Genomic DNA, 16,187 nt, shown 5'->3' with positions numbered 1-16,187 from the left:
TATGCACTTATGCGATCGCACAATTGCATATGTGACCACATATTTTATTTATTTATTTATTTTGAAAAATATGGAAAAATTCAAAAAAATTGTAAAAAAAATATAAGAAATTACGGGTAACTTTCCTAAGTTAATAGATAACTAATTTTACATATTTAAAATATATTTGAGAGAAATAAAATCTATTAAACATCAAGTGCTTGAATCTTGAGAGAGAGAGAGAGAGAGAGAGAGAGAGAGAGAGAGAGAGAGTTTTGGAGTGGGAATATTGCAAATAGGGGAGGTTTGGAAGCCCTTTATTAGACAAAAAGTTGTTTTTTTCAAGAAAAAAATAATGTGCCAACTGTTGGCCAATATGCGATCGCATACATCGCATATGTGATGACATATTTTTGCATATGCCACATGCACGATCGCATTTCTTCTAGATCACATATGCCATAATCTCTGTGCATATGCGGTCGCACATGACAACAATGGACAAAACTGCACTCTCTCTCCATCTCAACTCTTGATTACATCAAACATTTACTCATACAATTTCTGACTACATTCCAAGTAGATGTAACTTAAAAACAACAAACATTTTCTAGTGCATGCCACACTTTGTGCTACATTGCTTGGGGACTCAGTTGACTCAAGTACCCGACTAACTTGGCTGCAAGTTTGATTCGGCTCTATCTCAGTTGTTTTTTTTTTTTTTTTTTTGAAAGATGGGCTCTATCTCAGTTGTTGCCACTCGTTTAATGGACAAGTTAATTTCAGTTCAAGTACATGAGTGCTGCCTTTTCTCTTATAGCACAAACATTTTTGTTACTTCATAAAATATTTTAGGAAAATTTATTGAGACACAGGTGAAAGATGCATCATGCAGAGTATAAACCATGGTAATCATGTCTTTTTTTGTTGGTCAATGGTTACTGTGTATGTTAGCGTGGCCCATCCATTCTCCAAGCAATCATGATACCAACCCAAATATTGGGTGAATTCTAGGATGACGACAGTGATGTGATTGTCATCATAATCATAAGCTTGTGCCTATTATTTGCTATTAGGTTTTCATCTCATCCTATTTTGGCGACAATAATAAGGTTGTTCCTTTCTTGCTAGAGCCATTTTTGGTTTTTGTTGAACATGACCTAACTATCTCAATATATCCTCCATCATTTTATCTCATTTTGGGACTACTTTGGTTGACTTTATTTCTAATTCTATCCTTGGTCTCCCACACCTCCATTGTAACATCCTCATCTTTGCAACACCCAATTCTTGCCAGGTAACTTCCTAATTGCCTACGTTATGCAATATGGCATAACTCGTTAAATAGCTCTCTTATAAAAATTTCCCTTAGGGTTGTTTTGGATTCATGGAAATGAAATGAAAGGAAACATTGTTTCCTATGAAACTCACTTTCGTTTATTTTTCAAGCCTTTGTGGTAATTTGTGGGAAGCATTCTTTTCCACTTTCTTTGTTGGAAAGTAAACAATTAACTTTCCCACCTCCACCCTCAAGAAAAGTATTTTCTCATGGTGGAAGGAAATGGGTTTCCCAAGGTTTAAACCCAAATGTGTCACCATCCACCTTCAATCGCCTCACATGTCCCACATGTGTCAATGTGTTAAGTGAGCTATTGTCCATCTTAAGTTATCCCTCACATGTGCCACTGTGCCCATTGTTCGGAGTATCCTCAATATCATCGAAATATACTTGATATTATCTGTATCTCCAGCTTGGTGATATCGATGACACTGGTAGTGATACTGATAGCACTGATAGTCTCAGAAATTATAGGTATCGGCGATGCATTGCTGAGTATTGGCAATATTCTCGACTGTGTAAATTCAAGTGTCACTTGTATCGCTAATGTATCGATATCGCCGATGTTTTTGACTGTATAAATTCCAAGTGTCACTTGTATCGCCCATGTATTGGTAATATTTCGATAATATCAGGCAATGTATCGATATTGCCAAAAAAGTGTTGATTAAAAATAAATTTTCCATTTCAAAATTTTTATGTGCGCATGGTTGTATGTAGTGTTCAAATTATTGACTATAATATCAATCATATTGCAATATTATCATTATCGCAACATGGATAATATCGAGACCGCAATCTTTCGTTTCGTTTCCAGTTGTTGAAGATTTCTCAGTGAAATATTGTGTTGTCGATATTCTGAAATATTGATGGATGGTTGGATGGGATGGTTGGACGAGTTTCTTACGGCATCACATTCTTTTATGCTCCCATTAAATGAAAACTTATGTACACATTCTTTTTGCAATTTTTTTGATTCTTAAATATGCAAATGTGTATTTTAGCATCTATTGAAGTTTCACTAGAAAATTCCACCATTTTCCCCATATTTCCCCAATGCTTGCATTTCTGGTTATCGGCGATACACACACACACACACACACACACAAAGCAACTGGAAATTCATTAAAAGAAAGAAAGGAGAACCAACAGAAACGAAAGAAACAAAGGGAAAACAACAAAACAAAGGAGAGGGGCACTGCTGCTGAGATAGCAGACAGGCCCTAAAAGCGTAGAAAAGTAAAGTCAAAAGACCTAAGATCCTGTACATTAGAAGCCCATTCAATCACTAGCTTTTTAGCCCTAGAATCGACCACTGAAATAGACGAAGAGACATCATTAAAACAACGATCGTTCCTTTCCTCCCAGACGGCCCACCAGATAGCAATGATGGCCATGCGCCAAATGACTGACTTGACCTTCCCCAATTTAAGCCCATTCCAAGCAGAGAGCAAGCTAGCGGTCGATCGGGGAGCACGCCAGAGCACTGAAAAAATCTGACAGAAGTCGGCCTGAATTTTAGACATGGAGCAGTGAATCAATAGATGGTTAACCAATTCCGCATCACTCATGCAGCACGAACAAATGTTCACGATCTGCATGCCTCGCTTGGTGAGATTATCAACCGTCAGAATTCTGTTCCGTCCTTCTAGCCAAGCAAAGCATATGAACTTTGGAGGGATCGGGTACTTCCCAATGAAGGGAGAAGCCTCTTGCACATGATGAAGCACTGGACGTGAAGTGGCGTAGAGGGACTTAATGGAAAAGAGGCCCCATTTCTCTAGCTGCCTAGAAGCCTATTAGGATGATTACTGTGGGGGGCAGATGTTAGATGCACTCCATGAGGGCTTCGAACTCGGAAGCTTCGCTGTCCGAGAGGTTTCTAGAGGTTCTGATGTCCCGGACAATTTGGGCAGAAGAGAAGAAGATGCAGTTCCTGATGGAGATGTCTTTCTTGGGGGATAGCCGGTAGATAAGCGGAAATTGGAACTTAAGGGGCCTCTCCCCAATCCACGGGTCTTCCCAAAATCGAATTGAAGCACTATTTCCCAATTCGAAAGAAGTGTTCTGAATAACTGGGTCTTTCACTTTAAGGATCCCTTTCCAAATATGGGAAGCCTTATAATAGGAGGAGACTTTAGGCCACCAATCCCCAGTAGAAGACCCATACTTTCCTTTGGTTATCGGCGATATTGATACTGTAATACCGGTGATATTGATATTGTGTAGAGATTCCTTGAACATTCTAGAATTCTCTAAGTGGGTCTTTTAACAAGAGCTGTGTGGAATTATCTAGAAGTTTTCTAGAGAATTCCTAATCGCTGGATGAATGCAAAATGGCACCATCTTAGCCTTCTTGAGTTTTCTTGTGCCTATATATGGAGTTCTCCTTGTTAATAACTCACTTATCAAGAGTTTTAACATTCATTGTAGTGCAATATAGCTTTCCCATTCAATCTCTTTGATGCCCTCTTATTCTCTCTTGCATTCTCACCAAGCCTTGGGGTGTAGTACTGGGTGTTGAAGTAAGAGTGAGGTTGACTCGAATAGTGTTAGGATGCTACGAGAGTGTGACGCGGGTGAGAATGCTAAGGACTATGCAAGTCCGTGACACTAGGCCGAAATTGTTGGGGCGTACATGACGGATGGCTTGAATTTCCGGAACACATCATTGCAGGGCCCACAGAGGTCAACTCTACTGGTAACTTATGGCCAACTCTATTGCATGTGATCTTTCCCATACATCTATTTATATATATATGATAAATGATCACATGGACTTGACTCCACCAGAGCTTCTGGTTTGGTGGAGTCGAGCTCTATGGGGCCCACATGATGACGTCCAATCCCTCCAGAAGGTGCACTCTCCTGTGTTGGGGCTTGAGCCCCCAAATCAGGCTGATCCATAACTCAGGTGGGTCACACCACAAGGAATTGTTGAGAGGGGAAATGCCCATCATTAATTGTGTGTGGGTTCCATCCTACTGTTTATGTGCTATCCAATCCATTCATCTGAGGCATCCCTGTAGGATGAAGGGACACCCAAAAATCCTGGTCATTTTAACACAAAAGTGGGCCCCCAATGCAATCAATGATGTGCATCAACTCCCAACTACTTCCCTGTGGTGTGGCCCATCAAAATTTTGGATCTTGGTCAAACGCAATGAGGTGCATATGATGGATGGGTTGGCTGTCATGCACACATCACATCATGTGGTCCACTGTCCACTCCACATAGAGCTTGACTCTTTAAAGGCTTTGTTGGAGTCGACTCCATCTACTAATTTCCCGGTATGCCTCTTTACATGTGCACTCGTATATATGTTTGTGTGTGTGTGCATGTGCGTGCATGTGTGTGTGTGTGTGGGCGGGTGGGTCATAGGCAAGGTATTTTGTGGCCACCACCGTTAGCTTTGCGATACGGGCTGTAATGGCCGTTGCGTCTCCCTTTTTTTTTTTTTAATTGATAAAAACCCCCGAAAAACCTAAATAGCCCTTTATGGGGGGCTGTAACAGCCTTTATGGGTCATTTTTTTTTCCTGTAATGGCTGTTACGGCCGTTAAGACCCCATAACATGTAACGGTTGCTATCGTTACCTTTACATAACGGCCTTTACGGCTTCATAATGGCTGCTACGGCAAACCATGGTCATGGGTGTGTGTGTGTGTAAAATGCCTAAAACTTTTTAAGTTACACATGACATGACCATTCATCGATCTGGAGCATTTATTTATTCATGCTATTGGAGGCAAGCCATTTTGAAAAGAAAAATTCATGTTGATCGGATGTGCTTAGTATGCAGTTTACACTAAATCTGGCAAACTTGGCATCCATGCTATGAACATAAAGCACAAAACTGAAGGGAACATGCAGTTAGCCTGTTATTCTATCTTTAGCAAGCAAAAACCCTTCATATCCCTTCCCATGACCTATCTGAGTGCTTTTATCCTTCCTTTTATTCTTCTTTCAGGCCCTTCAAGCTAAAAAGTTTCATTATCGATCAAAAGAGTTTTGATGGCTACTATAAAATAATCTCTGTATTGCTGGTTTGGGCTTTTTCCGCCCGAGTACAATGGTTGGGTGATTTGGTGGTTTAGGAATGTTGCAGGAGTCAAACTAAACATGTTTGTTTTGCTCTAGAGGAAGCCTTTGGTTGGAGCTATCATTGTCCTTGGATTTGACTAATTCCTAGCATTGGAGGATCCTTAATGGTATCTAGTGGACTAATCCCTATATCCTTGCATGTTTGGTAGGTGTGTTGGTTTTTCAAGGAATGATAGTATCAGATCCTCTGCACTGAAAATTGAGAGTCCAACTCTGTTTGGAACTTGGCTAACACTGGGCAGGGTTATTTTTGTTTTTGTTAAGCAAGGCATATCTTTGGCAATAGTAATGGGCTTCGCCCTTGGTTTGTGGTTAAAGCTTTGCTGTTCTCTACTAAATTGCTGATAATAATAAAAGAATAATTTTATAGCTTTTTACTCTGATAGGCAGTAGTTGTGTGGCAAGTGTTAATCAACCAACGTTGGAAGTTCTGGTGCAAGATTAATAATCCCAGTTTAATGATGTTGATTGAAAAGATGGTTGATAACTGCTTTGTGCACTTGTAGGAGTTAAGAAGGATGTCATGAAGGATCTTCCGCCCAAGAAGGAACTTATTTTACGTGTTGAACTTAGCAGCTTGCAGAAAGAATACTACAAGGCCATTTTGACTCGCAACTACCAGTTACTAGCTCGCCGTGGCGGTGCCCAGGTATGGTACAACTCTTGTTCTAAGTCATTCCCTTCTCCTTTTCTATTTAGGCATGTGGATAACCATGGGGCATTTTTCCCTGTTTCAGATTTCACTTATCAATGTGGTTATGGAACTACGCAAGCTCTGTTGTCATGCATACATGTTAGAAGGTGTGGAGCCGGAGATAGAGGATCATAATGAAGCTTTCAAGTATGCTCATAAAAAGTTTAATTTTATACTCATAGTCGTTTCTTTTATTTTAGATAGAGCTGACCTGTTGAGCTTCTTGGCCTTGTCTTTCATTGACTGGGCTGAGAATGGGCCTGGGCCTAGTTTTATAACTCCTATTTTTGGTTGGTCTGGGTTTTATGGCTGTCATTGCCTGGGCTTGGTCCAGGAACCAGGTCCAGTTGGGTTTGCTCTGACTGTGGCACAGTCCAGGTCCATTGTCATCTCTAAGTGAGTTCTATGCTTGTGGGGTATTTGCATACATTCCTTCACAACCAGACACCAGACTGCACTATATTTTTGCAGAAGTATTTTGACTGAAAAATGCTCATGTTTTCTTGGATGGGTGAGATGTCATATTGAAGGTTTCTTCTCTTCATGCTCCTATCATGTTTATTTATTGGCAGACATCTTCTTGATTCTTCTGGAAAATTGCACTTGTTGGACAAAATGATGGTGAGGCTGAGGGAGCAAGGTCATAGAGTTTTAATATATACACAATTTCAGCACATGTTGGACCTACTGGAAGATTACCTAAGTTACAAGGTATGGATGCATGGGTGGGTTCTATCATCTTTTTTTATGTTGGTAAAATGTAGTTAATTGTTGGGAGTAGTTTATACAAGGTATTCCATGACGGTGTTATGGCCACCGTCATTACCTTTACTATACAACCTTTTTTATTTTTTTTTGAAAAACCCATTTTGGCCCCGTAATGTACCTTTATGGGGCTGTTACAGTCATTACGGGACCATTACAGGCTGTTATGGGTCAATTTTTTCGTAACGGCCGTTATGATGCCGTAATGCATTAAAGTTATGGCCGTTACTTGACCGTTTGGGATACCTTGAGTTTATAATCGAATGTAGCTAGCTTTCTTGTTAGTTCTGGAAAGCCTTGGTTTGATGTTTTCTTGCACCTAATTGTAAGAAATGGAGTTACGAGCGGATCGATGGCAAGGTTAGTGGAGTTGAGAGGCAAATTCGCATTGATCGGTTCAATGCCAAGAATTCCACCAGATTTTGTTTTCTACTTTCTACCAGAGCTGGAGGCTTAGGCATAAACCTTGCAACTGCAGATACGGTTATCATATATGACAGGTTATTTTTCTCCTTTTATTGTTTATCTCAATTCAACAACTGTTATCATTGCATTTTCTTTTTTTAATTTTAGTTCTGTTGTCATTGTCTACAATACTTATACTGGTGCTCTGCAGTGATTGGAATCCCCATGCTGATTTACAAGCAATGGCTAGGGCCCACCGACTTGGGCAGACTAACAAGGTTGGATTTTATGCCTAGTTCAGTGTGTAGGCAACCTTAATTGGTAATTATGGAATGCTATATGGAGATTGTCTTGTGTGATTCCTTGCCACATATTTCAGGTGATGATTTTTAGGCTCATAACTCGAGGAACCATTGAAGAAAGGATGATGCAGCTGACTAAGAAGAAAATGATTTTAGAACATCTAGTTGTAGGGCGGCTGAAGAATGAAATGCTTAAGCAGGTAATACTTCTCATTCTTCAAACCGAGACACTTCAAAATGGGTGCTATATCTATTTGAACATAAGTTGAGCACATGGTATTAAGCATAAGAGTTGTATTTGTATGCATTCATGCTATCCCATCACATACCCCTAGTGACAAGCCTTTTGTGGGTTCCATTTGAGTGTCGAGTGCACTCGATAACTGTTTGGAAGTTAAATTTATCACATTTCATGTCCCCGCCAGCGTGCTTAATATATTGGAAAAGATTTGGAGGGATTTCCTTTAGAGAGGTGCACAAGGTAGCAACAAATTTCATTCAATGAATTGGGGTGAAGTTTGCAAGCCTACCTGTGAGGGTGGTATCAACATTAGGGACTTGAAAACAATGGATCTTGCCTTATTGGGAACATTGTTTTCAGTACTGGTATCAACGCATGTATTGCAGTATAAGGAAACATATCGGGTATCGCATGTGAAATATCGCATGTATCGTGTAATGTATCGCTGTTTTTGGACTGCATGATAAGGAAACATATTGGGTATTGCATGTATTGGCAGTGTTCGAAATATCTCCGATATTATCGAAATATCTTTGATATTATCTTTATCTCCAGCTCAGCAATATTGATAACACTGGTAGTGATACCGATAACGCTGGTAGTATCGGAAATTCCAGGTATTAGCAATGTATCGCTAAGTGTCACCAGTGTATCAATATCGCTAATGTAATCGTTAATATTTTTAACTATGTAAATTCTTGTTGTTACTTGTATTGCCAATGCATCAAGATCGCCAATGTACTGCCAATATTTTTCGACTATATAAATTCTAGGTAATGCTTGTATCATAAGTGTATTGACGATATTTCAACAATATCGCCAACGTATTGATATCATCAAAATTTTATTTATTAGAAAAAATTTTATTTCATTTTTTTTTTCAATGGCACATGGTTGTATGTGTTCAATTTGTCATTGATAATATTGATAACATCTCAATATTATGTTGCGATATTGAGACCACAATCTTTCGTTTCCTTTCCAATTGTCGATGATTTCTTGGTGAAATATCATGTGTTGTTGATATTTTGCAATATCGATGGATATTTGGATGGAAGGTTGGATGGTTAAATAGGTTGGATGGGATGGTTGGACTGATTTCTTTCAACAACACATGCTTTTAAGGCCCCATTAAATGTAAACTTGTTATGTATGCATTCTTTTTGCAATTTTTTAATTTCTAAATATGCAAATATGTACATTTTAACATCTCCTGAAGTTTTACCGAAAATTCCACCGTTTTCCCATGTTTCTCCGCATTTCTAGTTATCAGCGATATTATCGACGATATCAATATTGTTTTCGTAATCCTGGCCAGCGAAACTTGTTCCGATACAATACTTCGAACATTGCTTATAACTTAAAAGGTCACAAAAAATAAGTACACGTAATAAGTTTTCTTTGTATATGGACCTAAACTATGGGCTATCTGATAATTTATAAATCATAGAAAGGTATGGAATTGGAAGTCGAAAATTGGACGCCAAATTCGAAAGTTGTATTTTCCCCAATTCTCCCCATTTCCCCAAATTTGAAAATTGGTAGCCAAAATCCATGAATGAGCATGCAACATCCAAAATCATGGATTATAAACTTCATTATATTGATTCCAAGAAATTTAAACGAAAAAAAAACGTTCAAATTTGAAAAATAAAAACTCAACGATTTTATTTCCGGTATTATGTGCTCTCCGATCTCGATTTCTACATCCAGATCCCCTTTTCTCTCTAAACAATAAAAAATGAGTGGTCGAAATGACCTAAGGAAGGTAAGCAAAGCTCCTTTTTTTTTTTTTTGAGATTATGGCGAATTTTCCAAAATTTTTGCTAAGGGGTCCATTGATGCTATCGATGATATAAAGGAGTTTATAACTATGATATAAAGGAGTTTATAACTATGATATTTTCAAAATATCGTAATGTATCGGTATATTGTTGATATTTTTGGAAATATCACACGATACGAGGAAGAGAGTGAACTCAAGCTCAGTTTTGTATTGCTCACATGCGATATCGATAATATCAGCTTTTTCTTTTTTTGAAAGGTGACAAATTGTATTTAGAAGCCGCCTTAGAAACCAAGGCGAAAGATAATACAAAGCCTAAGAGGTTGATAAGAACAAAATTGTCTCAATCTGCAGATCCTGATGCCCACCCTCACAACCCAATAAACAATCTTCAGAACTACCAAACCCACAGACCCAGATCTATTCTCAAAACAACGATTGTTCCTCTCATTCCATATGGCCCATAAAATAGCCATAGCCACCAACCGCCACACCACCTTCCCCTCTTAACCCACTCTGCCATCATGCTTTATGGCCAAGAAATCTGCCATCGAACCCGACATCACCCAATGGACATCGAGGGATGAAAAAAGGCACCTCCAAATCTTTCTCGCAAATGGACAATGAAAGAATTCATGATCCACCAATTCAACATCCCTCATATGCATGATACATACATTAGGGTGTGCCAATGATCTATTAGTGAGATTATCCACAACAAGCACCTTTTTCCTCCCCGCTAGTCACACAAAAGTGGCAACCTTTGGGGGGACCCATAATTCCAAAATCGAAAGTTATGACAATCAAACGAAGATAAATGACTTAGCATCCTGTTAAAGGACTGGACCGAAAACCTCCCCGAACTATGAGCATGACACACCACCGAATCTTCCACCGACTCCCATAGCACACAAGCTTTAGAATTTCCAGAAAGCTAATGAAATCAATAACTTTCTTGTTGCAAGGCCTCTTCGGCAAGTAGGCACGTACTCACTCCAGTTCTTTACCAATCCTAGAATAACAACAAGCAACTAGAATATTCCCTTTCGGCACAATGATGGCTAATCTATGAAAAGCTCTAAGCGCATAATTGCCTAACCACAAATCTTTTAAAAAACAGATACAACTTCCATCTCCCACAAAAAAGGATACTCCTTCCTTGACCTTGGGGACTATCGAGATAATAACTCTCTACAAACTGGAAGCTTTGTACCTTTACGAATCCTTGATTCACCATCCCCCTGACAAGTTCCATATTGGCTAGTCATTGCTTCTCTCTAGAGTCTACCTTCCTTTGTAGCAAACTCTAACGTCCACTTCTTTAACAATGCCTAATTGATGGAGTCTGGGGGTTGAGAGAAGGAGACCCCTTGTCTCCCTTTCTTTTCGTGATAGCCTCTGATGGCCTTAGCCGCTTGCTCAAGAAGAGGGAGTCCATAGGTCTCTTCAGTGGATTCAAAGTTGCTCCCTCCAATCCCCTTGCATCTCATATCCAATTCATGGACGATACACTTTTGTTTTATGAGTCGGAATCTCTGCTGTGGTTAATCTCAGAAAGGTTGTTATTTATTGCTTCGAAGCTATATCTGGCCTCGAGATTAACCTCCTTAAAAGTGAAATGCTTGGCATCAATATATCTCACCTCCTCCTTTCTATCTTGGTAGAGACCTTTGGGTGCAATGTTGGGGCTTTTCCCTCCTATCTGGGTCTGCCTCTCTGCATAGGCAAGCCAACCACTCACCTCTGGGATGTCATCATTGAAGGGATGGAATGAGAATTTGCCCCCCTGAAAAAGTTGCTACCTTTCTGTGGGAGGGTGACTCAACGCTAATCAAAGTGGCTTTATCCAATCTCCCTTCTTATTTCCTCTTGTTATTCCGTTGTCCTAAATCCGTCCTCGCTAAGATTGATAAGATAAGGTGTGATTTGTTTATGGAACGATAACTCTGATAGCAAAAAATCCCACTTTCTAAGCTGAAGTGAGGTTTGTAGACCTTAGACAGGATTGTTGTGTCTCTAACACTCCCCTTGCCTCAGACTTCCCTGATTTGGCCAAGGTTTAGTTGGACTTATCCATTTTGGTAGCTAATTGCTTTTCTTTTATTGGTTTAGGTAGCTGGTGTTCCCCTTGTAGGAGGGCTCTCACCGCAAGCGAGTTCGACAATCTCTTGGACCTCCTGAAGCTGTTGCTTTGGTTTCATCCTGCTTTAGGAAATGACGACTCCTTATCTTGGTAACTCACCCCCTCTGGCTCATTAACCTCCAAGTCCTTTGAGCATCTTATCAGGAATCGTAGCTCCTCCACATCTCTGGCCTTTCCCTTCTCGTTCTGGTCATATGGGGCCCCATCTAAGGTGTCAGCGTTTGTCTGGCTCTTGGCCAAAGGACTCTCACAATGGATAATCTTCAGAGGGGAATGCTACTCCCAAGCATTTGTCTCCTCTGCATGGATGAGGCAGAATCCATCTCTTATCTCTTCCTGCACTACTCGTAATCTCCTGAAGTCTGGATCTCCATCCTCGCCAGGCTCCATTCCTCTTAGGTTATGCTAGAGACTGTCTTTGGCCTACTGTATGTGTGACACAATTCCGGCTTTGAGTTCTGACCTCAGAGCTGTCTGGCATCTTCTCCTTATGGATGCTTTTTGGGAAATTTGGAAGGAGAGGAACAAACGCTGCTTCTAGAGCATCTCTATGCCTCCTCTAAGAATATCTACTCAAATTCCTAGGGATGTTAAGGACCGGTCTACTCAGCTCAATATTTCAAACTGAGCATCCATTCTTCCCCTCTTGGATTGAGGCAGTTTGGTTATGCTTCTTTGCAGTTTGGCTCAGCTCCTACCTTTGATTGGGATCTCCTCGTTTGAGGCTCCCGCTTGAGTTGTATAGTTTTTGGTTAGGTTTATTTGCTTTTTTTCTTTTTTCTTCTCTTTTCCTTTTTAGGCCTCTATCTGTATAACAGTTAGTTTTCTGTTCTTTTTCTTTTTTCCTTTTGTGTTTATTTTGTTTTCTTTGGGTCGCTTCCGCTCCCTTTAATAAAATTTCAATATTCAAAAAAGAAAACAAACATAGACAAACAAAAAAACAAATTAAACGGAACAAAAGAAAAACTAATAAGAAATAAACAAAACAGAGGCGAAACCAAACAAGAGAAAAGCCTAGGCAACTATACAACTCGAGTCCGGGAAACAAAGGCCTAGACAATTATAAGCCTAAAAAGACAAAAAACACTGTGATATAAGATCGGGTGGTAAGACGACCAAATCCTCACCATCTTTGGGGATCAAGGGCAACACCCAAGAAGGAGGAATTTTGGAAGCAACGACTATTCCTCTTTCTCCAAATGGCCCAAAAAACCGCTATGATAGATAGACGCCAAATAGCTTTAGGTCTTTGCTCACGCCTCCACCGTGCTAAGCATAGGTTAGATCACGAGCAACGAGAGGCAGACCTAAGAGTTGAGGAGGCAATCACGGTTGGATGATCACATCCCATGAGTGAAGGGACAATGGATGAAAAGTTGATTGATGGTTTCTATATCCTTTAGGCACAACAAGCAGATGTTGGGGAGCATCATTCCTCTTCTTTGCAAATTGTCCATAGTGAGGATTTTCCTTCTAGCCAGAGGCTAGACGAACGCTACAACTTCTGGAGGAGCACCGTAAGGCCACGCGAAAGAAGGAAAGCTATGCTTGGCAACAACGGGGAGACTGTTGATGAGCTTGAACAATGAGCAAACGAAGAACTGGCCAGAGTCATTCAGAGACTAGAAAAGCAAGTCGTCGACTCGTGGAGAAGGACAAACTCACTGTAAAAGCTCCAGGAACCTGAGAAACTCTTCTAGCTCCAAATTCGATAGAGATCTCCAGCAAGGAGGGCATCGAATCCCAGACCCCAAATCAGAGAAACAAGAAGATACAAAAATAGATCAGTTCAAGGCAACATGGGCCAGGCATGGGAAGAGAGAAAGGAGAGGCCTTTAAAAAATCCAACAATCCATTGAAAACCAGATGTGCAATTCGTTGCCAAGGTTGAAAGAGAGACCCTCCTTCATGTGGGGCCTTAGAAGAGCTATGGTTGTCCACACCGCATAGGCTTTGTAGAGGGAGGAAGGTTTGGAGAACCGACCCCCAACCTCAGTGCCATACTTTCTGGAGATGATTTCTCTCCATCAGTTGCCTACCTTCATACTGAATCACCAAATCCATTTGCCCAAGTGGGCAAAACTAAAGACAGCCAAATCTCGAGTGGCCCCCCCCCCCCCCCCCCCTTAGAGGCTTGCAGGCTTCAAACCAATTTAATAGACAAAATTCGTGCCCCTTAGAGGTCCCATTCCGTAGGAAATCCCTTCTAAGCCTTTTAAGCACAAGTAAAACAGACTATGACACCAGAGGAGAGAAAGTAAGAGGGGAGGTTAGAGAGGACAACTTGGATAAGAGTTAGGCGCCCCCCATGGGACGAACAATGACCCTTCTGGACAGCTTCCGCTCAACACACTCAATGATCACATGCTGCATGTGCTTGGTCGACTTCTCAATGCAGAGGGGAAGGCTTAAGGTATGATGAAGGAAAGGAGCCAACCTTACAATTGAAGACCACCGATACTTGAGAAAGAGTTGAGGGAGGAAGATTGATGCCCAACATCTTGCTTTTATAGAGATTAACTTTAAGGCTAGAGATGGCTTCGAAATATCAGATGATTTTTTGAAGATTCTTGATGGCAGCCTCGGAGGCATCAAAACACAAGGGTGTATCATCTGCAAATTATATGTGGGAAACTGAAAGGCCCAAATGCACCCCCTTCAAACCACTAAAGAGGCCAGACGACTCGCCTTTCCCCAACATCTTGCTTAACTTTGAACGACGATGACAAAGAGGAAAGGGGAATGAGGGTCACCCTATCTGAGGCCTCTGCAGGAGTTGAAAAAAACCTTTGGGGGAATCGTTGACTATGACTACGAATTTAGTGGAGAAATGCAAGCCCCCTGATCCAGTTGCACCATCTCGACTTGAGGTTGAGACGACCTGGCATATTGTCTAGATAATCCTAGTCAATATGGTCAGAAGCCTTCTCGATATCAAGCTTACAAACAATTTTGCTTTTGCATTCTTGGTGTCGGGAATCAATAATTTCATGGGTGGTGAGGGCACAATAAATGATTTTCCGGTTCACCATAAAGGCTCCTTGAGCTTCAGAGACAACTTTGGAAGAGTCGGGCGAAGCATAGAGGCTAGGACTTTGGCTATAAATTTATATGGGCTTCCCAATAGACACTGATGGGATGGAAATCCTTTAGGTCATTCGCACCTTCGATTTTTGGAATAAGAGCAAAGATAGAGGCTACTATGGCCAAGGTATTTGATCGAGGGAAAAAAAAAACTCAAAGATGAAGCTAATTAAATCTTTTAAACCACGTCCGAGAAGACTTCGAAGAAGGCTAGAGGAAGCCCATTCGGGCCGTGGGCTTTGTCTCTGGCGAGGGATAACACTGCGTTTTTGATTTCTTCCTTGGAGAAAGGGGATACAAGGGCCTCGGCTTCTTTGGCAGAGATCTAGGATTCTAGGGGAAGTTGAGATTATCCATCTTAGGGCTAGATCCAACCTTCAGAGGACAACATCTTGATATAAAATGGAACAATATGATTGCAAATCTGTTGCCTGTCCTCCACTTTGATGGAACCCGTTCTAGATACAGGGGTCTAGTTTCCATAAACAACAATAACAAAGTGTGATTGGCTAGAAGATAGATAAGAGTTGAATAGATGAAAGCTTATTAGTCATATGAGAAGTAGCTCCAGAGTCAATGACCTAGAAAGAAGAAGGGGAAAACACATGCAGAACAATACCTGAGCAGAGGCTCTGGAAGTAGTAGTAGTATCAGGAACATGAAGTCGCATCAAGTCATCATTGACCTCACGCGACAAGGTAACAAAATCCACTTGAGGGAGACGCGTCATGGGGCGCTACAGAAAATGTTTGTGAAGTCTTCTCGAAACTAATGCAGGTACTATTAGCTAGAGATGCACCTGCCCAAGACAGATGATCGATGATATCTTAGCGTTGGTCATCATAATTATTCATACCACCATAATGTGAATAGACGCGAGATCCATCATGGCCTCGACCACGTCCACCTTGGCCACGAGTACCACGATCACCACACTTAATATCACGGCCCCGGCCTTGAATGCCATATCCAAAATTGCGTCCCCCTCCCTTCGCACCCTATCCTGGGGCTCTAGATCCATGACTATAAGAAGGCCGGTCTCTAGTTGTGTATGTTGATCAATTGGGCGATTCAAGGCTCGTGGGAAATGAGATTGTGACCCTCTGAACGAAAGCATAGATAGTAGATAGGGAAGGAAGATGATCCATGATAATAATTTGCTTGCGAACACCTTGATATTAAGAATTAATTCTAGAAAGGAATTGTGTGATTCGGGTTTCTTCATGTTGCTTCCATATAAGATCCTTCGTACAGTTAAGAGGGAAGAGGATATAGATTTAACTCATCCCACATACCCAAAAAGTAGAGTAGTACTACTCAGGGTTCTTGAATCCTGTCGAAATT

General features: G+C 40.8%; 1 protein-coding gene across 1 annotated transcript in view; it reads left to right on the top strand.

Annotated features, from left to right (window-relative positions):
* The window catches only part of LOC131216958 (CHD3-type chromatin-remodeling factor PICKLE), a 116,939-nt gene that overhangs the window by 30,033 nt on the left and 70,719 nt on the right, over positions 1–16,187 (top strand). Inside the window, exons 13-18 of the mRNA XM_058211603.1 lie at positions 5,930–6,072; positions 6,161–6,264; positions 6,690–6,828; positions 7,213–7,382; positions 7,499–7,565; positions 7,667–7,789. Of these exons, the coding sequence (XP_058067586.1) occupies positions 5,930–6,072; positions 6,161–6,264; positions 6,690–6,828; positions 7,213–7,382; positions 7,499–7,565; positions 7,667–7,789 (746 nt within the window). The remainder of the gene's footprint in view (positions 1–5,929; positions 6,073–6,160; positions 6,265–6,689; positions 6,829–7,212; positions 7,383–7,498; positions 7,566–7,666; positions 7,790–16,187) is intronic.

Source organism: Magnolia sinica, chromosome 10, assembly GCF_029962835.1.
Source record: "Magnolia sinica isolate HGM2019 chromosome 10, MsV1, whole genome shotgun sequence".
Taxonomy (NCBI): Eukaryota; Viridiplantae; Streptophyta; class Magnoliopsida; order Magnoliales; family Magnoliaceae; genus Magnolia; species Magnolia sinica.
Note: the sequence above shows the minus strand (reverse complement) of the source record. Positions and strands in the feature narration are given on the sequence as shown.